Source organism: Cryptomeria japonica, chromosome 11 (assembly GCF_030272615.1).
Source record: "Cryptomeria japonica chromosome 11, Sugi_1.0, whole genome shotgun sequence".
Lineage (NCBI taxonomy): Eukaryota > Viridiplantae > Streptophyta > Pinopsida > Cupressales > Cupressaceae > Cryptomeria > Cryptomeria japonica.
In genome coordinates this window covers 29,552,387-29,575,030 of record NC_081415.1, presented here as the reverse complement: position 1 = coordinate 29,575,030, position 22,644 = coordinate 29,552,387, and the positions used below count along the sequence as shown (strand labels likewise).

Here is a 22,644-nt window from a genome sequence, read left to right as displayed (position 1 = left end):
AAGAAAATAATTGAAATCTAGAAAATCAAAATAACGCCATTGACTGTCTCATAGACTATTTTAGAACCCTGAGACATTAAAAAGTCTTTCTATCTATCTATCTTTATCTACCATAACTTTTGAAAATAAACATTGCAATTTTTTCCAAAATATATATACTCTATTTCATAATTAGAAAAACAAAATCCAAACAAATAAATTGATTGGATTCTTTTCAACTCAAAGCTCCCGCCATTCAACTTCCCGTGTACTTCCGGGGAAAAGTAGCGCGAACAGCCATTTTGAAAAGAACATGTAAAAATTCCGTCTTATACCCGAATCCCGACCCAAATCAAATTCTTATCAGTTCGAATTCTCAATATCTGGAACTATCACGGCCAAAACAAATAACACTCTTGTGGATTTGAGGAAAAATCGGACAACTAAAACAATGGCGAGGGGCAATAAGGACATGGAAATGGCGAAACAAGGTTACAGGGAAGCCAAAAACAGGGGAGACAACGAAGAAGAAGCCCGCTGGGCCAACCAAATTGGCCATCTTCTCAAAGAACGAGGAGAATATGTAGAAGCTCTCAGATGGTTTCAAATCGATTACGAGCTTTCTCTCAAGCATCTGCCTCAGAAGCAGCTTATGCCCACGTGCCAATCCATTGGGGAAATGTACTTGCGCCTCGAAAGATTTGACGATGCACTGATTTACCAGGTAATTTGTGATAACTATTTCATTTTAGTAATAGACATTCCATACAGTAAACATCCACTACTATTAACATTCATTTATCTTATAAAACGCGTCTAACTTTATCATCAAACTTCAAGATGGTCGGCGGTGCTTTGAGAAGTCGCAGACTGCACACAACCTTGAAAGTTTGACTAGGTCTCATGGATAGGCTCCCGCCAATTCTTTAAATATTAAACTATAAACCCTAAATATTAAATCCCGAATTCCAAATTTTATGATCTTAACTCTAAATATTAATATTAAATTCAAAACTCAATGAACTGAACTTCACATTTTTAAATTCTACATTTTAGATCCCAAAAAGCTGCTTAGCGAGGACTTTCATCTTTCTCCTTTTTTATTTTTACTTACCTATGATAGGAATCTCCCAAACTGACATCACGAGACTGCACCAAACATTACATTTTAAGATATTTTACTTGTTAATTATCTGAGGTCATAGAGAGATACCTTCACATCACCCCAGTCTCCTTTAACTTTGAATCTGCCCACCTGGACATACTGTACACAGATAAGCGAATGCCAAATCCTTTAAGACATACACAAAACCACATCAACATACATATCACTTAGCATGGGGTATTGGGACCATGAACTATGAGGTTTGTATCCAATGCATAATAGTGCTTGAAAATGTTACTTTGGGAATTTCCTGTCTTTGTGGGGTCAAAGAATTGAACTTGGTTAGCAGTGGTACTCTCATTGATTACTGCTATATCACAGTCCAGCTTATAATATCCATTTCATTTTCTTCTTCAAGAGTCGGGAGCTCATTGGGATGATTCCCTTGAGAAGCTTCAATACACAGATGATATAAATTCCTGTATTGATTGTGGGTAATACGCTTCTTGATTACCAGGGGGCAGTCTTCCTTCCCATCATGCTACTCCATTTTAGCCGAAAACAAGGGTTTCTAGAAAGACAACTCCTTCCTTCTCCTTGTCCACCATGCTGCATTAATATTTAATACTTACATCACGTAATGTGGAGGACACAATGAGCTGGTTCTTGGACTAGTGCATGATATCCATTTGTCATAGGCATTTATTTTTGGTTGGGAAGCTTCTTGAGAGTTACACAAGATACGGAATTCCTTTTGGCTTGGATGCCTAATCTAAAGGGCATCTTCTCCTAGACTTGTAGCTACTTGGATCTAGCTAGGGTGGCTATGCCACACTCTTAGACTTTATCAAATGAATTTCATGTGAATCTCTTAAAACTGCCCGAACATGCAGCAATATCACCTACAATGGAATAGCCATGACACATGCGAATCAAAGAAAACATAAAGAACTTTAAAAATGTGGAAATAAAATAAATTTATCACACGGTCACACACAATTGCAAAAACAAGGTTAACTCTAGAGAAGCCCTCAAATGGGATAAATCCTAAGGAAGAGTGAGCAATGTTCCTCATGCCACTAATTATTCATAAAAGTGTTTTCCTCATGGGCTTTTACATACACCTGCATATTGTCCTAAAGATGACATAGACCTGTAGCAATACTTAAAACAATGATAATCAAGGACTAAAACTTCTGCAGGAAAGAGAGATGGATTTTAACCATTGGCTCCATTAAAAAAAGATTTGTGATTCCCAACTTGCAGTAGTACGAGTCATTGGTTGCATTAATCCTGCTAACTTAGTTTGCAAACTGCTGAAAGACTTGGTATCACTAGCCAATGGGACGACAAAGACCACTCAATTGGATGTTTGAATGGAGCTGTCTTAACCTCTCTTGGAGTAGCGCACTTTCTCCTTCTTCCGACATCCTCATGCTGTCCAGTTTTAAGTAATTAGTTAGCTTGCATGAGTTAATCTCTCATTGTCGGGCAAAATCTTTGGCTTTAGCTAACACAAATAGCTAGTCTCCAAAACAATGGCTTCTCACGTTATAAATCAAGGATACTTTCTCTTCCTCACATCTTTTATCTTTTGGCTCTATCCCTTCAGATTTGTATTGCTCAGGCATAGGATGGTTGGTGCATAGGTATCATTTCCAGCAAGGATATTAGTTGTGGTCTAAAGGGGAAAGTCAACGCCACCCAAAAGGAAAACAAATGCAGCCAAAACAGCAAAATGGTATCGCCAACAATAGGAAAATGATTGCCTAGAGAAAATGAAACACATGCTTCCCCAAGAAAAAGAACAAGCTCATGGAGAAGAGGAAGGTTTGCCCCAATCATAGGAAAAATGTGATCCCAGGTGAACAAAATAGTCGTTGCTCCAAAATGGAGAAAATAGCTATTGCCATGATAAATGAACAACTGTGCTAAAAATATGATAAACTACCAATGAAGTGGGAAAATAGACCCTGCCCAAGACTGTTATTATGAGGATCCAGTTACTATTGAGAGAGGCGGGGGGGGGGGTGAATTAGTAGTAAAACAATTTTGCAATACTTCAAAAACCTTTACCGATAACTACTCAAACAATCTTCTTAAGCAAATTTAACAGATCATTCACTCAAGTATTCATCAATAGGCCAACAAAATAAAGATATCAAATGCTCAAATCAACAATGCATCCACCATATGAACACAAAGATTTTTCACTTGGAAACCGAACTGGGAAAAACCACAGTGGGAATTAGCACCCACAAAATATTTGCACTCTTTTGGAATGCGCCCGGTTAAAGGCCCGTTGATGTATTTTTTATGCACATGTGAACACAAAATAAAATACCATAAGTATCTTATGCTTTCTAAGTTATTCGAATGCTGAAGATTTGCCTAAGGATCAATCGAAATAATTCCAAGGTTCTGGTATGTAGGGTCTCTACGTGTGTGATAGGGAGACTCTCACAAAGAAGTGCAATTTGGCTCATAAACTAGGAATAGGTATCATTGTGGGCTTCCTTGTTTGTCCTATGCCCCTCTCTCTTTGTTGAATCAACGCCAACCCCCAAACTCCTTTGGAGAACTCTCTACCAATTTGTTTGCTCCAGTTACTCAATCAAGGTTAGGACTCACAGGAGTAAGTCCAACCACCAACATGTCTAATTCTTTATCCTTCACTTGTAGGGGATTGAGAGGGGTCTCAGATGGTTTGTCAACTCCCACCATGTGATTTTGGAGTGTGCTCCCATTTATTTTTCTATCGCTTTCATCAATTCCTATTTTCAAGGCCTAGTAGCCCTATGAGCCCCTTTTAGCCCTCCCTTCATGGTTTTTGCTTTTTTGTACTAAAAACTTCCAAAGGACCCTCTAAAAGCTTTGGTGGTTCGGATACCCATTTGGACACTTTGCAAGATTTAGGGGATGAGGTGGTTTGATAAGTCCGTATAGTTACGGCCCCCAAAATGGCTCTTTTGAAGGGTTTTAGGCTTATAAGCTTTCTCCACTGATCTCCAAACCCTGTCACACCTCCCTATTCATACTGGAGCACTGTATAACATCCAACTTCAATGCCAAACACTTGGCACTATCAGATTAGAACATCCCTGCAAGAAATATTGATAATAGCAGTCATGCTCCTAGTCGGGCTATGGCAGAGTTCGCCTAGGGCATGCTTTCCAAATGCTCAAAAGCAACTTTCAGGTCTTGAAACTTGGTATATACACTATACACAAACTCCATTACTCGAATCCCAAGGGCCATAGAGAAAAAACCATGGGAATTCAAGGTGGAGCCATTTCTAGGGCCTTAACCCCTTTACTCAAATCGAGAGCAATAAAACAAGAAAGAATTTCAAACACCAGTTAGATCGGCACAATGAAATGTCACAAGTACTTTCTAAGCACCACAACAACACAGACTAAGCACCCATGAAGGTAGAGTACGGAATTTAATACATCTAGTACGGACTGTTATAAGCAAATTGACAATTTTTTTGGAAAACAAAAAATTACTTGAAGTTGCTTTTTGAGGAATTCAATCTTTTGATCTTCCAACTCTCCTACAATGTTTTGAGAGGCCTTATATATGCCTACTCAATCCAAACCAACCACCAATCGGTTCTCTAACTACTGATTTGAGCATTTTTCAAAAATTGCTTACATTGTTGTAAAATGTTGTCAAGCAAACATGACAACTTTTCCTCCACAATGCATTTTTACAACTTTTGCATATCTACACACTCTTGACCCCCTAGGATGGTTTCCTAACATCAAATAAACATTTCCAAAAACCTTATGAGGCCTTACAAGGAGTTTTACAATTTTTTTTTATATGATGCCATTTGAGACTTACAAAGGCACATTGGCCAAAACTGAGTAAATAAGCTAAGACTAAAGACAATCACACTAAAACAACCTTAAAACACACTTTTGGACTTTTCAATAGTCCTTTATTCTAAGTTACCGGTTCTTGTGGTTTAGGCCTGGGTCCGGGTCCTGGTTCGTGCCCGGTCCTGGTCTGGCTTGGGTTCGACTTGGGTTCCACCCGGGTCCTTCCCAGGTGGCTGGCAGGACCCACAGGGAACCCAACCACCTGGGAAGGACCCGGGTGGAACCCAGGTCGAACCCAGAAGGACCCGGGTGAACCCAGGCCCGTGGTACTTTAAAAAATAGTTAATTAATAATTAAACCCTAATTCTCCCCTTTAGGATTTGGTCTATGTACACTCCAACCTTCGTTTGTTGTCACATAAGGACCTTGAATATAATGTGGGTGCAACAAGGAATTGGGATCTAGCCCCTGAGTGTGCTGATTTAGATGCTACAGTTGCACAACTTGCCCAAGTCTCTATAGACGAGGCAACTATGGAACTTGAGAGAGACTTGGCTAGTGGGTGTGACATTCCATTCGATAGTGGTTCAATTGATGTTGGATTTGAACCACTTGATGACCTTGGGCTTGGGTTGGATGGTTCAGATGAAGATGAATATGGAATTTAAATCCCATAGATGGCTTGTAATTTGAATTTTTATTGTGTCATGACATATTCACATTTTGAAACTTGAATAAGTTGAAACTTGAAACTTGAAACTTGAATATTATCCTTTTTGCAAATTATGTTTATGATATTAGACTTTAGTTATTAGTTTACTGATAACATTTGCGATATATGGATATTTATTGGCATTGGCAATTATGGATTTATGATTTATGTATGGAAAGTCACATTGTATATTTTATTTTTGCATGGATTGTATATATTGAAGATATATATAATATATGTGTATATATATATATTTATAATTAATATATGTATATATGTATGGACGAACCCGTATCCGTACCCAAGAATTTTTTTTTTGCTGAACCCGCGAATCCGAACCCGAACTGGTAACTTAGCCTTTATTCAATCATTGACCCAATGAGGATCATTCACTCCAAAATTTTGAAAGTTCATCAAGAAATCTAGGTGCTCCTGCACCATACTCCCCCAATGAGAAAGAAGTCAAGTGACTCCTTTAGGCAACAAAGAGAGGTCAATTCCAACCTTTGGAAAGTCTGCTTCAGGCACCCAAGTGGCCTCAGATTTTGGAAGATGCTTCCATTTAACTAAATGCTCCATGTAGGTGGTGTGCCTAGTCTTCTTGAGAATTCTTGAATCTAACACCTTCTCGGCTTGTAGCATGGTTGGAGGTGGCAAAGTTAGGTCTGAAAGGGACTGAGAGACATTTGAAACTCTAGTGGATTCCTTTGGAAGTGTGCTTTTGTATTGCAGCAAGTTTGCAACATTGAAAATAGGAGACAAAGCTATGTCCCCGGGTAGATCAATTTTGTAAGCATTTTGCCAATACTTAGCCAAGACCTTACAAGGTCCAATCCTTCTCATTTGAAGCTTGCTAGGGACACCTTTTTGAAGCCTTGCTTTGTTCAAGTGGACCATTACCAAGTCACCAACAACAAATTGTACATTCTTCCTCTTTTCATCCACTTTGTCTTTGATCCTTTGAGAGTTTTCTTGTAAAGCCTGCCTAACTTGCTCATGAGTCTCCTTCATGGACCGAGCCATGTCAACAACATGTCCACTCCTCTGCTCCATTCTTCCAAGGTCTCTAAGCTCCAACACACCTCTTGGATGAATCCCATAAACTACTTCAAAAGGACTCTTACCAGTTGATCTATTCACATTGTCATTATAAGCAAACTCAGCTTGATGGATAATCTGATCCCAAGCTTGCCCATACTCCTTTGTCAAACATCTGAGAAGGTTCCCAAGTGTCCTATTTACCACCTCTGTTTGGCCATCCGATTGGGGATGGTATGCTGATTCCACACGTGTGCATTCAACAATTTCCTTCATTCAATCTAATCATTTGCCATCTAACATGAAGATCCAACAAGAGACCATGCATATTGCAAAGAAACGACACATTTCACCATAACTTCAATGAAAAGGGAGTTCTTTTACAATTTAGGCAACAATTTCTTGCTTTCTCCTCCTAATCTACTCTAACTTCTATTCTATTGACTATCAACTTATCAACCATTGGCTGTTCTAATCACTATTAACTAACTATTAACCTTTACAAATGAAGAGCTTGAGCCTTTTATAATGCTCTCAATACAATTCAATGGCTCAGATCAATTTGAGATCAATGGCCAAGATTTTACAATGAAAACCCTAATTAGGGTTTGTTACAACAAACTCTCCTTAGCCAATGAGAAAATTACATTTTATGAGTGTGGACCAATAGAAGTCAGGGGTAGGTGCCTTGAAGTTTGTGCCATCACTGGTGAGCTAAGTCACAAGGTTCAAGTTCGAGTTCGAGTTCGAGTTCGGCAGCTATGGAGTTCGGATGAAGTTCGGCAAGGGCAAAAAGTTTGAAAAAAAAATTCGGTATCAAATTCGCCTTATATAATTTTTTAAAAAAAATTTAGTAATATATCCAATAAATTATCAATATACTTAAGATTGCAGAATAGATTCACAATCATTATAGAAAGATGCAACATTCTTAATATAAACCATAGGAAACATGTGATATCATGATTGTCAAGTTTTTTTTAATCAAAAGATACAATCAAATGTCGAGACTTTAGAACTTCAAAAAAGCTACAAGTCATCAAGACTGTGAAGATGTTTTTAGTCAAAAAGGTATAATCAAAATTCAAGACTATAGAGCTTCAAAAAAGCTCCAGGTCATCAAGAGCACATGGCTGAGTTGCTGCTGTAGCATCATCATCATCATCATCAGTATCACTGTCCAATTCATCATCCACAAAGTCATCCTCAGGCTCACCTACAACTCCAGTTACCATGTCTTCTGAAATTCGTTGTTGCAAAGAAGATGTGGAGTCATTTGCTGATCTATTCATGAACAATTTTAAATTGCTCCGAATGTAGACAAGATCTCCCAACTTTCCGGACAGCAACTTGTTCCTCTTTTTGGAATGGATGTGGTCAAAGCAACTCTAGTTCCTCTCACAAGCGGATGAACTCGCTCCCTGACTCTATTCGAATGGCAAAGTGTTGTAGTTTAGGATTTTGTGCTCCATAGCTCATCCACCATCTATAGCCAGGTACCTCATCTCGTGTCATATCATCTCGGGCTGCTTCTACTCCAAACAACCCTTTTGCTCTCTTGTATTTCCAACTTTGGTCTCTAATTAGACCTGCAATTGTTCTATCTTGTTCAAACCTGCTAATGGCTTCATAAAACCCTGACATGATTTCAGGATCAGCTTGTCTATCAATACGAAATAACTTAGGCTCCAAATAGCATGCAAAGGTGTGTGCATCATCTTCCATCTGGAATCAACTATCTCCCAAATCTCCATGTACTCTGCTTCTACATTATTTAGTGCTCGCTAAATAGATTCCTTACAACGGTCCATGCTTTCATAAAGCATGTCAAGGCAAGGAGTGTCACTATCCACCATACGAAGAACATCAACAATTGGTCCACATATATTCAAAACTTTTGCTCCACTTTCCCAAAAGTTGCTGCTCAAAATGATTTGCTCTATGTTCTTCCCCTTAGCACTTTTAGAAAGTGCTGAACTTTCCCACTCATTGGAACAAACAACCAATCTCAAAGCTGCTTTCTCTTCAATCACTCTTTTCAAAGTGATATAAAATGAAGCAAACCTTGTCTCACAAGGCCTCAACAACTCCCTAGATGCATGTTGCTTGTATAGACTCAATGTGAGACGGTGATTTCTAATGAAATTTGCCACTGCTCTCCCTCTATGGATTGCTTCATGTATCCATGGGAATTTTGCCAAGTCATGAAGCAGCAAATCTAGACAATGGGCTACACATGGGCTCCAATATATCTGTGGGTACTTCTCTACAATCAGCTTCCCAGCACCCACACAATTCGCTGCACTATCAGTAACCAATTGAACCACATTTTCCACCCCTACTTCAAGAATGGCTTCATCTAGTATCTGAAAAATATTTTCTGAAGTTTTCTTTTGGTTCATGTTGTCAATCACTTTCAAGAAGACAACACCTTCAGGGCAAGCTACTAAAACATTAATTAATGGCCTTTGACATATATCTGACCACCCATCACTCAATATGGTGCAACCTGTTACTTTCCAAGAAACTTTGACCTCAGCTAATTTTTCTATCACTCTATCTTTTCACCTCTCTAAAAGAGTTGTTCTAAAAGCCTCTGAAGTTGGAGGTGTGTACCCTTTGCCAAACTCTGCAACTTTCCGAATTGCGTTACGGAAATGAGGATTTTTTGCCACATTGAATGGAAGAGCACTTGTATAAAACAAATCAGCCAATACATCATCCACTTGTTGTTTCTCTACCGGTTTCCAAAAGCTTTTCAGTGTTCCACTTCCTTCTGATGCACCTGTGGCCTTGGGTAAACTGGAAGAGGAAGAGATAGATGTGAACCTATTCACATCCTCTTGAATTCTTTGTTTTTTTTGTGTATTCTTGATCATTCCTGCAATCGAAGAGGATTGTTCTCTTTCTAAAGCAGCTCTCATTTCTGCAGTCACTTTTGGACATACAGTAACACCTCCTCCTGCACCCCCACTGATTCCAAGTAAGTGGTCTCTTGCCCTTGTTAAACTTCCTTTGAAAGGTTTCTTACATTACTTACAAAAGAGTTCATTACCATCACGTGTCACATATTTCCATACTATAGAATCTGATTTTTTAGGAGGCATTTTGGTACAATCTGGATATTTAAAAAAGAAAACAATATTTAGTATTGAAATTGTTAACTACATTCTATTTAAAAAACAACAAAACAAAATATATGATTTTTTTACTTTTGACTCTTAAAAAGAAAATGAATATTCTTTCAATAAACATAAACATAACACTAAATATATATATATATCTTTTAAAACATAGAACGAAATTATATTATTATTTACAAAACACAATTTAAAAAAGTAAAAATAAAAAACTTTATTTTACTTTATTTGACAGATAAAAAAGTTGAATGTATACATAAATAAAAATTAATATATTTATGTTTTATGTTTTAAAAGATATATTATAATAATATATCTTTTAAAATATAAAACAAAAATATATAAATTTTTATTTTTATTTTACAAAATAAGAAAACAGTAAAGTATTTGACAATTAAAAAGATATTTAAAAAAAAAATATAATATAAAAATAAAACACTCTATTTTATTTGACAGATAGAAAACTAAATATATAAAATAAATATATTTCGAAATTCAAATCATATTAATTTTTATTTTTATTTTACAAAACGAAATAAAATAGTAAAAGTGAAAAACATCCACATTTAAAAACGATATTAAAATAAATTTGAAAAAAGAAATCATAAAATAGAAAAACAAATAAAAAATACACAAGCAAATTAAAAAAAAAGGGTTTCACGGCCCACCTGTGAGCTTCAATGGCGGCAGAAGAGTCCAATGGCGGCACTGCGAGCACACTCCAATCGTGGCAATATATGGCGAGGCGAGCAAACAACACGGCGGGCAAGCATGACACTTGCAAACACGGCGACGTCAATTTCGGCGGGCACAAAACACTGCAAACACGGCAGAAGAGCAGCGAAGTCGGCTGCTTATTACGCCAAAATAGCCGAGAATTTATTAAAAAAAATACCGAAAACCCTAAAATAAACCCGACGAAAATATATTATAAAAATTGAAAAAGTCAACATTTTGTCATGTGAATTAGTGGCGAACTTTGACGAATTTAATACCGTTTTAATGAGTTCGCCGAATTTGGAACCTCAAACAAAAAAATCGGCGAACCCTGTGACTTAGCTAGTGAGTCAGGTACATTGCATCTAGACATGCTGATGTGGAACCCTCGAATTGGTGAAGTAGTGACTGGGATGCCACCTCAATCTTGCGCTTTGTAGACTTGAGTTGATTCATCATCATGAAGGGATGTTGAGAGATATCTCTTGATACTCAACATTATTCAGTTGCTTAATGTGATGATGATGATGAGAATTATTGATGTAGCTGGATCCTTCTTCTATCCTTGCTTGCTTGCCTTAGGGTGATTGCATGATCTCTTCCTTTAGATCCTTACTCCAATCTTCCTCCAACTTGGTCGTTTTGATTTCTTTCCTTGCTTCTTGCAAGAGAAACAAATGGGTATCAATCTCACATGATATATAACCTTTATACATTCCCACTTTGACTTGATATCTTATTCTACATTTGTGGGTCTATTATGTGTTTGTATAGGGGAGATTCCTCCTTTTGATAAGTGAATTCACTGTCCAGGAAGTATCCTTATTGTCTAAGGGTGAATTTGAGCTGTCTAATGATGAGATCTGTCTTCCTTGATCATCAGGTCTGCACCTTCAAAGTCTGATTTTGCCTTTGTAAGAATGATATTATTGCTTCTTTGGTAAATTTCCCTTGCTAATGATTGAATTCTTATTGCTGTCTTGAACTTGAAATTCGCTGACTGTTGGAGCTGCTTACAAAATTTGCTGATGGAAAAGATGTTTTGTTTTGATGTTAGAATGATTTAACGAACTCCTTTATATATGTGGCCTAGGGGTAGAGACATGTCTTTGGGATGCAAGGCCGACTTGATCTAGTGTAAACAAAATTGTAAATTATTCCTATTGATGCTGGCCGACTTTGTAAAGCTCACTTTCCTTTCAATCAATTCGAATTTTAAATTACTTTGAGTGCCAAAATACTTGCTTTGTGAGATTTCGCTTTGTGTCTCTTGCAAGCTACACACAATTCGCTTGAGGTGGTAATTTCGCTCTATGTCCTTCCCAAGGACAGGACCTATAATGCCATTTTCTCTCTGTCCTTTGGAAGGACAAGTCCTATATCAAAATTTCACCCTCTGTCTTTCGAAAGGACAAGACCTAAATGAAAATTTTGCTCTATGTCCTTGACAGGGACAGGACCTATAATGCTGTTCGCTCTGTCCTTGGCAGGGACATCTTCAAATGATAAATTTCGCTCTATATCCTTGGCAAGGTACGCAGCTTGGTGAGAATTTCGCTCTGGACCCTTAGAGAGGGACATGAGCGAGCTAGGATGTAAGTCAAATTTTCATCAATATTTGATGAAGGCAAGCTTAGTTCTCACGATCTGCATGAAGTTTAGGATGCTTGAACTCTTGAAACCACCATGATGAAGACTTACAACACACCATCATTAGCATATTACTCATCCTCAATGCATTTCGCTCTTGTACCTTTAGAAGGTACCTGAGTGAACTAAGGGTTGATCTTAGTTTTCTCATTCACATACTCAATTTTCATTATCATTAGAAGGCTCATGCTGCAACAAAGGCTTAAATTACCTTCAAGAAGGCTTGTCATGATATTTTGATTAACAAAACACTCTTCTTCAAGAGATTTCGCTCCTGTACCTTTGGAAGGGCCAGGAGCGAAATTCTTCTTTTGATTCAATTCCTTCATTCCTATCACTTTGCCTTAGACTTGATTTTCCAAATTCTCTTCTCATCGTGCTCAAGTCAATCTGCTCCCATCTTTGCTTAAAACAAGATCTTCTTAGTGCTTTAGGTGAGATAGGAGATCCTTCCAAGAGATTTCGCTCTTGTACCTTTGGAATGGTTAGGAGCGAAATTCTTCTTTTGATTCAATTCCTTCACCATTCCTCAATACTTCACCTTGAACTTAGCTTTTGAATCCTTCTTCCATCACGATCAAGTCGATTTGTTCCCTAATAAGATTCGTTCAATTGCTTGAGTGAGAAATTAGGACCTTTCAAGGATTATGATCAAGTCTATTTGTTCCCTAATAAGATTCGTTCAATTGCTTGAGTGAGAAATTAGGACCTTTCAAGGATTTTGCTCCTGTACCTTTGGAAGGGTCAGGAGCGAATTTTGCTTCTTGGCTCAAATTCCTCATGTTTTGCTATTCAAACTTGTTTCAATTCACTTTCAAGGCATGCATACATCATTTCCTCTTCAATCATGCTATAGGAGCAAAATCCAACTTCATCATTCAACTTGGTTTGAATTCACTTCTAAAGGCACACATAGCTCGACTTTCTTTCAATCAAGCCTTAGTTTGGATCCAAGTAAGGAGCAAGAAGGTGTTCTAAGAAAATTCGCTCCTGTACCTTTGGAAGGGTCGGGAGCGAAATTTACACTTTCACTTTAACTTGGAGCAAAGGAAGTACCTCTCAGGATCACCATTTCCAGCTCACTGTTTACCAATCTTCTTTAACTCAGCCAATCTTTCATTATCAAAGAAAAGGTTGTATTTGCATCAAGTTAAAGAAATCTTCAAGAGTCTTGTTCCATTCACCTAAGCTCTTTTCGTTGCTACAAGATTATCAATACATTATTAATCATTTACCTTCAAACAACCTTTTGTGTACAGATCAGTCACCAAGGGATGAAAAGAAGTATGCTTTTAGACCAGATTGGTGCTTTGAAGGATCAGGATGATCTCTTGCAAAGGGAGTAACTCCGGCTTTTGAAGAGCAATGGAAGTAGATTCAGGTATTTTGGAGTGGCAACAGAAGTCATCTTTGGATAGCTTATCTTCCAGCTTGATGTTGCCTTGAAATATGAGTTGCTTATTGTGAATTTGATCTTCTTGACTTTTCCACGTGACTGGTCTTCTATGCTTCCTTGAATGCTCATGTTTCCATCAAACCTGAAAGACCAAGAAAACACTTCGATCAAAATTGTGAACAAACCGGTTAAGTAAATGTGAGATAATTCACGGGATTCACTTCATGAAATTCTTCAATATCTGGAAATAGCATCAATGGGCTCTGCACATAATAATTCAAATCTACAATTGCATTTTTAGACCTATCAATGACATATCAGATCTGGACCTGCACAAAATTAGGGAGGAAAACACCTGGATTTGAATATGAACAGCTTGTTTGTTTTCAAGAATTACTTCCCTTCTTCTCTGATTTGGCTTAAGTTTGATCTTCTTCACTAGATTGCATTAATCTCTGCTTGAATCCATATCAGGACTGCATATACTTGTTTCCAGAATCCGATGTAGATTGAAATCCATGTCTGTCAGATTATTCACTTAAATCTGCACCTCTTGAATTCTCCTTCAAATCTGATTAGCTCAATTCAAATGTGAATTCGTATCTTTGCCTTGTCATTTACTTATGCTCTCCTTATGATCTAATTTTGAATTTAAATCCCCCAAATGGTTTTGTTCATGTGACACATCTTTCCCTTCAAAGGCCAGCTTGTTTATTTCCTAAGTGCCAGGGATGTGTTGGGAATATTAGGAGCCAAATAAAATGATAAGGTGGCTCTTGTCTTATTAAATATGCCTTAAAAACTTTTTCCTCTTTCCAAAATTAAGTTTTGGTGGGCCCAAGCAATGATGTGGAAAAGGTATGTGAAAACTTTGAAAATTTCTATTCCTGATTTTGTAGGGCCCAAGCAATATGTGGCATGGTAATTAAAAACACTTAAAATCCCTAGGCTAAAGCTCGGTGGGTCACAGCAAGGAAGGTCCTTAAAAATCTTGTTTGATTCTCCATTTTTGAGTGTGTGGTGCCCAAAAGGATGATATGATACGGTGGAGAGAAATATGAGGGGGGAGTGGTAGGAAATGTTAAGGGTAGCTGCTACGTGGAGAAAGAGGAGGGAATGGGATGTGTGGGGAAAGGGGGACATAAGGGATATAAATGATGGAAGGAGATACGTGGGGGGGGGGGAAAGAGGTTTAGGATGTGGGAGGTAGAAGGGGTTGGAGTTAGGATATGTTGGGGAATAAAGTGGAGTGGGAGGAATAATGGGGTAATGAAAGGGTAAAGGGGATGTAGGTTATAATGGGAGTTATAAGGGGCACAAAAAAAGGGTAAGGGGGTAGGGTGTTAGGTTAGGATCTAGGATGGGGGTTGGTGATAAGATGGAAAGGGTAGGTTAATAGGTGTGTGGTAGAGGTAAGCTTATGGAAATAAAGGAAGTAAGACTTATGGGATGTGGGTTAGAATAGGTGATTTTAGGGGAATAAAGGGGTAAAGGGGTAGGTGTTGATGTGTCTGAAATCGCATTGCTGCAAACTCCATACGGCCAACGCAGAATAGAATAAACCTGTTGAGTATCCTATCCTCTCTTGAGATAAGGAAATCCCTAATGCTATTTTCTACGTTTGATCAAAGGGGACAACCTCAAGGTTTCGTTTGTCAGGTCTTGACTGCGGGATTGCTCAGTGGTTTGATGTGTTTATGCTGGAAACACAAGGGAGACTTACAGTGAGATAGGCGATTGATAGATGAGTTTCCTGGAATCTTTATGATCTTTCTTATCAAATGATTTCAGTTGAGTTGATACTGTTTTCAATGGGACTGTGGATTCTCTTGATAATAAAAGGGGAAAAGGAGGGAAGGATAGGGAGAGAGAGATACATGAAATATAAATTTTAACTAAGATAGCAGATTCAGTAAACAGACAAACACCTTCAAATAACTAGACTAAGCATCACCAGCTATTTAAGCACAATACTTGCATAAATCTAGTGCGATCTTCAAAGGAAAATAGGATTTTCATGTTATCAACTACAACATTAGAACTTTTACATTCATAGTGAGTACTCAATAACCGAACTAAGCATATGAAAGGTTCAGATTAACGATGCAAAGAGAAAGGCAATCAACCATTCCCTAATGGTGTGAGCTGCAAGGATTCTGTCGGATGTTTGTTTGAAAATGCTATATAAAGGAAATAAACATAACTGAAAAAATTTCTAAATTAATGAAGGAGACCATGCACTCACAAGGAAATTTGGAAACAATCTTAACTTTGAATTAAATCCTGCAAATTTCGCTAGAGCTTTTGCAACAATCCAAGAACTTCTTACAAAATGAGGGAAAACCAGTCCCTTAAATAGGCTTCAAAAATGGATGAATGGCCAAGATCTAATCTAAACAAGTGGCCCAGATTCATCCATAAAACATGGCTGCCCATACCCATAAATGGGGGGTAAATATCAACAACCACCCCAAAGGGAGCAATAACTACCCAAAAAAGGTAATTATAAGAAATCCAGAAGTAATCCAAAAAGGTGCATACATAAAGTTTTACATTTTAGTTGACATTTCCCTTAGCTTTAGCTTGGTCCATGCGTGAGAAAATGTCCTCCAAATCAATAGGTGGCTTGGTGGCGGCCTTGCGTTGGGCTCTAGCAATTAACCATTCTTGAGGTACTGTTTGGGTTGATGATATGGTTAAGTTTGCATTCTGTTCTTTGATGTTTTCAGCCGACTTATCACAGATTTGCAGCTGTTTTGCTACCGGAGGGGTGGAGGAGGTGCCAAGTTCTTTGCTTGCAACTGAATTTTCTCCCACTTCACTGAACAACTGTCTGGTATCTTCATGTGATGGTTGTTCTTCAGTCCTTTCGAGCTCGCGAGTCTCCTCTGTCCTTTGCTCTCCTTCGACGGTAGAGTCATCTTTGGTTGTATTGTGGAGCAGCAACTCATGGCGGCTCTGTTGCGTGGGTTCATGCACTTCGATCCCTTGAATGGATGGAATCTCTCCTTCCTCAATTTGGTTGCCTGGCTTGGCTGATTCAATAGCCCTTAGCTTGGCATCTAGCATGTCGGGTGCGGGAGGATCATCAGTTCCAAACGCATCAATGTCACTTTGAGAAGGCGGAGCAGGTATATAATCTAATTCTACTACATCGTCGGATGAACTGGAGTCCTTTGACGATGAAGTGACCTCTGGTCTTCTTATAGGAATCTTTTCCCTTCTTGTTCTCTTGGACGTCCGAGTCCCTCTGCAAGTCTTAGCCTTCTTTCTCTTCTTAGGTTTCTCAATTTCTTCTCTGGGTGCATTGGACGTTCCTTCATCTTCGGAAGATTGAGAATCGAGGCTGCCCATTAGGTGGTAAGTGAACTGGACTCCCTCATGAATTAGCCTCTCAATTTGCTGATGTAACCATTGGTCTGTATATCTTGCTGGGGCTGCCATGACTGCCTCAAAATCAGTGATCGGGTCCTGGGACCAATCAATGCCTGGCAAAAGATGCCTTACTGCCTCAAATTCCCAGACTTGGAGGCAATTCACTGAATCTGTGAGTTGATCTAGGACCCGACGGTATTCAAAGAGCCGCATTTGCTGCACACTCAGCCTAGAATATTCACGTCTCCGCACCTCGTAGTCATCAGAGCAATTTTTCCAATAGTCTTCAACTGATTCCTTTGCTCTGTACCGCCTGCCATAGGCTTTCTTTGCCAGATTATCGTGATCGAAATATTTTCTCGGAAAATGCTCTTGTAGGCCATAAGAGGCCAGCTTTGCGAGGGATTCCTCTGCTAGGGTGGGGGTCTTTAGATGGACATCCTGGTTGCCTATAATCATGGGGAACGTGAATCCAACCTGCTTGCTTTCTCTGAGTAAGATGCCGGCCGGACGTGACTGCCTCATGACCTCCATAAGAACTATTTTGTCGGTTGGGTACCGTGGAAGTCGGAGAGGGGCACCATCAAAGCCCGCTATTTGGATATAGGAGAACCTTGGGAACTGGATGAACCAGGCTCCATATCTCTGTACTAGAATAGTAGCTTGCTCTGAGAGCCTTATGTGCAATCCTCCCTGCATTATCTTGACTAGGCCCATTGTGAAGGCGTCATTGACGCACTCATATTGGCCACCTGCATAAGTTGGGCTGCTCTTTTCTCTCTAAGCTATATCTTGGTAGTGCAGTTGCGGGTAACAATCATAGACCTTTACCTAACTAGGCCCATTCCCAATTTCACCTTTCATTATCAAACCTGGCAGCGGCTAGTTCTTGGCGAACATGTAGACCAAGTAAGAGGTCATAGTGAAGTACTTTTTGCTCTCGAGTTTAATTAGCCGAGTGTGGATGTTGTCGCTTATAATCTTGGCCCAGTCAAACTTGGACTTCCCAGCGAAGACTTGCTCTGTGAAATAAAACATCCACTCTTCAAAGTAGTTGGACTTAGGAAGTTCCATAACCCGACTGAGTAATGTGACCATATCCCCATGCTCATTATGAAAGTCACTTCTTGGGGTCTTTTTCCCAATTCTGGCGCTTGGAAGCCTTCTCTCCTTGTACCACTCTTCGTTGATTAGTGTTTTGCATCTGGCCGGATTCATATCATATGCCCCCTGTGCTTCATCTATAGTTGTGGCCGTGGGATTGTTTGGGAAGGGAATGTCGAATGCGTCGCCAATGGCCTAAGGAGTGAAGGTGGCGAGAGTCATATTCTCGAGGAGCACCAATCTGGACCCTGGCTGATAATGTCGGGCAGCCTCTACCACTAACTCATAGTTTTGTACTGCTGGAGGAAATCTCGCCGCTTGGGCGATGCCACTTTCTACCATCTGTCTAGGTTTGCCATATGCGTTAGGGGAGAAGACCCGATTCTTGAAGTCCTAGATGTCAATATGGCCTAGGTCGGTATCATCGACATTGTCCCAGACGCTCTGAACTTTTGACTCCCTCAATCCCCCTCTTTGATACTCGTACTTCATCCTTTCAACTTTGCGTGGGATATCTGATTTGGATGCTCGCGATGTCTCGGCTGTATCGAGCGTCTTTAATGATTCTACCGCCGATTTAGGCATTTATCTTGCATAGTTGGATGCGGATTACGAGGCGATACAAAAGAAGTAAGGCGGGTTAGATAGAGAATACTCCACCATTCGAGGATTAATTCAAAATTTAGATTGGAAACAGAGTGATATTGCTAGCTGAGAGCTTGATTGAGCAAAACATTTATTCATAAAACTTTTGATCGCGAATTTATACTTAAGCATTTTTTGGATTAATTTTCAAAAGGGACAAAGCTCGAAAAATTCTCCTAAGTTTGAAAATGCAATTCCTGGTTAAATCTTAGGAGCAAATTCAAATTTCGATTGCTTTTTTGCATGACGCCTTGATAATCGGAAAAAAGATGCGAATTTTGAAGATTTAAGCACTTTAATCAATTTTGCACAGACATGCATCCAATTTGTAAATATTTCGAACGATCAAGAAAGACAAAGCGTACTTATCTGATGAGAATGGATGGCAAGAAATTGCCCGACCTGTTGTGCAAAGATGAATGGATAGTTCTTGGGCGATTTAGTTGAAACGTGATTTTGAAGAGGGGCCGCAGCTGGCAAACTTCGGTGAATCGAAGAGTTTGGAGACCATTTAAAACTTTAATCAATTTTTGCATTCACTCTAAATCGCGATTCTCGGCACTCTTAGGCACTTTGCCAAAACACTTCGTACTTTACCTTAAAATGCGATTTTTCGGAGCTATGAGGGTTTTGAAAATTTTCGCGTGGCATGGGGAGGGGTTTGCAGGGTTTTAAACCTCACGTCTCTTTCTCCTAGATTGCGGACTTCGCGTTTTTCACGTTTTGCTGTCTAATAAACTTTCTGTGCTGTGTTGCGAACTTTAGACCATTTGGAGTTTTCGCCAAAATTCGCCCTTGCTTCTTCGCCTCTTTCCTCTAGCTCGCGAACTTCGGAGCTATGGAGGCTTTTGCAAACTTAAACTGCGAATCTTAAACTGCGTTTTTTAAACCCTAAGTGCGAACTTCAGATGCCTTCATCTTTTTCGGACTTTTAACGTTTTTGCCATTTTAAATAAACTTTGGACCATTTATAGTTTTTGCAAAATAATCAAAATTTCATTTCCCCCTTAGGGTTCGAAATTCGGCCCTCTGGGCGATTTCGCCAACTTGAAGTGAAATTCGGACCTTAAGACGCTTTTGGCAACTTTAAACTTTTCGGACCTCTAGGAGTTTTTGCAAATTTTAAGGCATTTTCAGACCCTTTGGCGATTTTGCCAATCTTTGGAGCTTTCAATGATTTTGTCAAATTAACAAATTTTCAAATTTCGGCCCCAGGGTTCGAAATTAGACGACTTAAGTGAAATTCGGACCTTGGGGGGTTTTTAACGCTTTTTGCAAACTAACAAATCTTCAAATTTCGGCCCCAGGGTCCGAAATTAGATGACTTAAGTGAAATTCGGACCTTGGGGGCTTTTTTGCAAATTCGGAGTTTTTAATGCTTTTTGCAAATTCGGAGATTTTAACGCTTTTTGGCGACTTAAAGCATTTTCGGACCTTTGAACGTTTTTGTCAATTTAAAGTGTTTTTTCGGACCTCTAGAGGTTTTTGCAAACTTAAAGGTAATTTTCAAATTCTATCCCCAAGGTTCGAAATTCGGTGTTTTGGGCAATTTTGCCAAGTTTTTAACTTTTCTAAAATTTCAACCCCAAGGTCCAAAATTCGGCCCCCTGGGCGATTTTGCAAACCTTGTGGATTTTCGGACCTTAGGCCCATTTTGGCAATTTTTGTGAATTTCTCTCATCTTGGCCAGAAAGTCTGAATTTCACCCCCTCTTGTGCATTTTGGCGTTTTTTAAACTTTTCCTCAAGAAGTGCGAGCTTGGGCACTTGGGCGAGTTTGTTAACTTTGGCATTTTGAAATGAAATTCGCTCCTTCTCCGGCTGTCAAAAATCGTCATTTGTTCACATCTTGTAAACTCCGTAAAAACAAACCTCATGTAATCCATCTCATCGCTCTTACTCGAAAAATGACAATTTTGGGTCGTCATGCGACCTTTAGACGTGCTGCTCTTTGCTTGGCGGGCTTCACCAACCTCTATCATCTTGCGCCTATTGGAGGTTATTTTATAATTTTGAACAATCTCTTGGAATTCGTGCCCGAGGGCTAGACTAGCCTAATGGAATCATCGGCTCTTTTCTTTCAACATCATTACTTCATGGATTGATCGCGGACTTGCTCGAAAGGACGCGAGACACTCTGCGCGAAACTCAACAGGGCGAAGAGGAAAGGCTCAAAAAAGGGAAGGGGGACCTTGTTGGCGACAGGGAGCGTGTGCAACGCACAACAGTAGGTAGTGTGGATGTCAGGTTAAAGGGAGTGTCAGATAGAAGGTATGAGGGGAAGGGAGATGTTAGGATAGAATAGGGGTAGGGGTAAGGTGGAAAGGAAGTTAGTGGAGGGAGGTGAGGGTGTAAGATGGAAGGGTAGGTTTAAGTTAAGATGTGAAGGAGGTTAATGTTGTAATGTTGCCTTGTGGCAATTAAAATATCATCTCATTGTAATAAGATTAAGCAATTCATGTCTATAGGGCTGGGCCCAAATGTAACGTGTGGATTAAGCAATTCATGTCTATTGGGTTGGGCCCAAAAGGTAACGTGACACAAGTTACAAGTTATGTAGGCCCCAAAGTGGGTGCCAAAGTTCAAAGTGAAATATGTAAAATAAAGGGAATTGGTTAAGGCCGACTTAGAAGACTTGAACATGAATCTTGTATATAAACAAGATTCATTCTACACAATGCATCATCTTCATTTTTAAGCACTGCTAGCCTTATGTGAATCAGCCTTCCAAGAGCAGCAAATTATCTTCCTGATGCAGCGATTCAGTCCTAGGAACCAACGAACTATCTTCTTGTGCCAGCGATTCATTCCTAGGAACAACTAATTGTCTCAGTGGCAGCGAATCACATTCATAGTTAGCTAATTCACTCCTATGCTCTGTGAATGATCTGCATGACAGCAAATAGCAAATCTTGATATTGCAGATAAGTCTATCAAGCTATTCCTTGTGCCCTAGTTGCAATCTTCATTCTGCTGTTCTTATTTATATGTTGCTTCAAGTGTTGAAGCAAGGTTGTATACTGATATTGTCTAATATAAACTTGGATCTTGTTGCTAGGTTTTTCACCTCCAAGAGGGAGGTTTTCCTAGGGTACTTGTGTCTTGTGTTGTGTGTGTTTATTATTATTTCTGCTTATTCTCAGTGTATGTATAATTTAAGTAACTAGATTAACATCTGATTGCCTAAAATCAACAGTTTAGGCATGGGGTATGAAAGGTGGATGGAGGATAGAGGATAGAGGATAGGAAGGTAGGTGAGTTAGAAGGTATGGTAAATGGAAGTGAAGAGTGTTAGGGGAGGTGGAAATGGGAGGAAATGGAAATGGGAGTGATTGGGTTTGGGCACCCACTGACAGGATTGACAGAAGTGGAAGGGATTATGCCTTGGCTGGGCAAAGGGAATGTTAAACCTCACTTCATTTCAAAGAGAAAGACTTGGCCAGCTCCTAAGCAACTACGAACAAAAGGTTAACATCAAAGACTCGACAACAACCAAGCTAAGACAACTAACCTAGAAAGCGAAAAAGTGGGGTCCCCATTTGTAATGGGGCAATGTGTGAATACATCACAACATCTAGCGCCACCTCGAATAAATGTTCTCGACCATTTCGAAGATAAAGACTCAATCCATACCTAGAACATCCGGAAAATTCAACCCGACTTACCTAGTGACTAGAAAGCGTACTCAGAAGTGGAAGAAGAATCCCAGATTGAATCAATGCACCTAGTCTTTGATTACCTACGTGTGTGCAATTGAGTTCATTCCCCTCAACAAGAACATTATGACTTCCAAGTTCCATCGTGATTAGCTACGTAGTTTGTCTAAACTTCATAAGCATCTTGGATAGAGCCTCGCTACCAATCGGATGTCTATAGCCCCGACGAGATTATCGTTGTAATCTCACGAATATTGCTCCATTGCCAGCCGGGCGTCCATAGCCTCAATGGAGTTACTCG

General features: G+C 39.3%; 1 protein-coding gene across 1 annotated transcript in view; it reads left to right on the top strand.

Annotated features, from left to right (window-relative positions):
* Window positions 1-227: 227 nt before the first annotated feature.
* The window catches only part of LOC131050840 (protein TONSOKU), a 157,045-nt gene continuing 134,628 nt past the window's right edge, over window positions 228-22,644 (top strand). Inside the window, exon 1 of the mRNA XM_057985133.2 lies at window positions 228-703. Within this exon, the coding sequence (XP_057841116.2) occupies window positions 431-703 (273 nt within the window). The 5' untranslated portion in view covers window positions 228-430. The remainder of the gene's footprint in view (window positions 704-22,644) is intronic.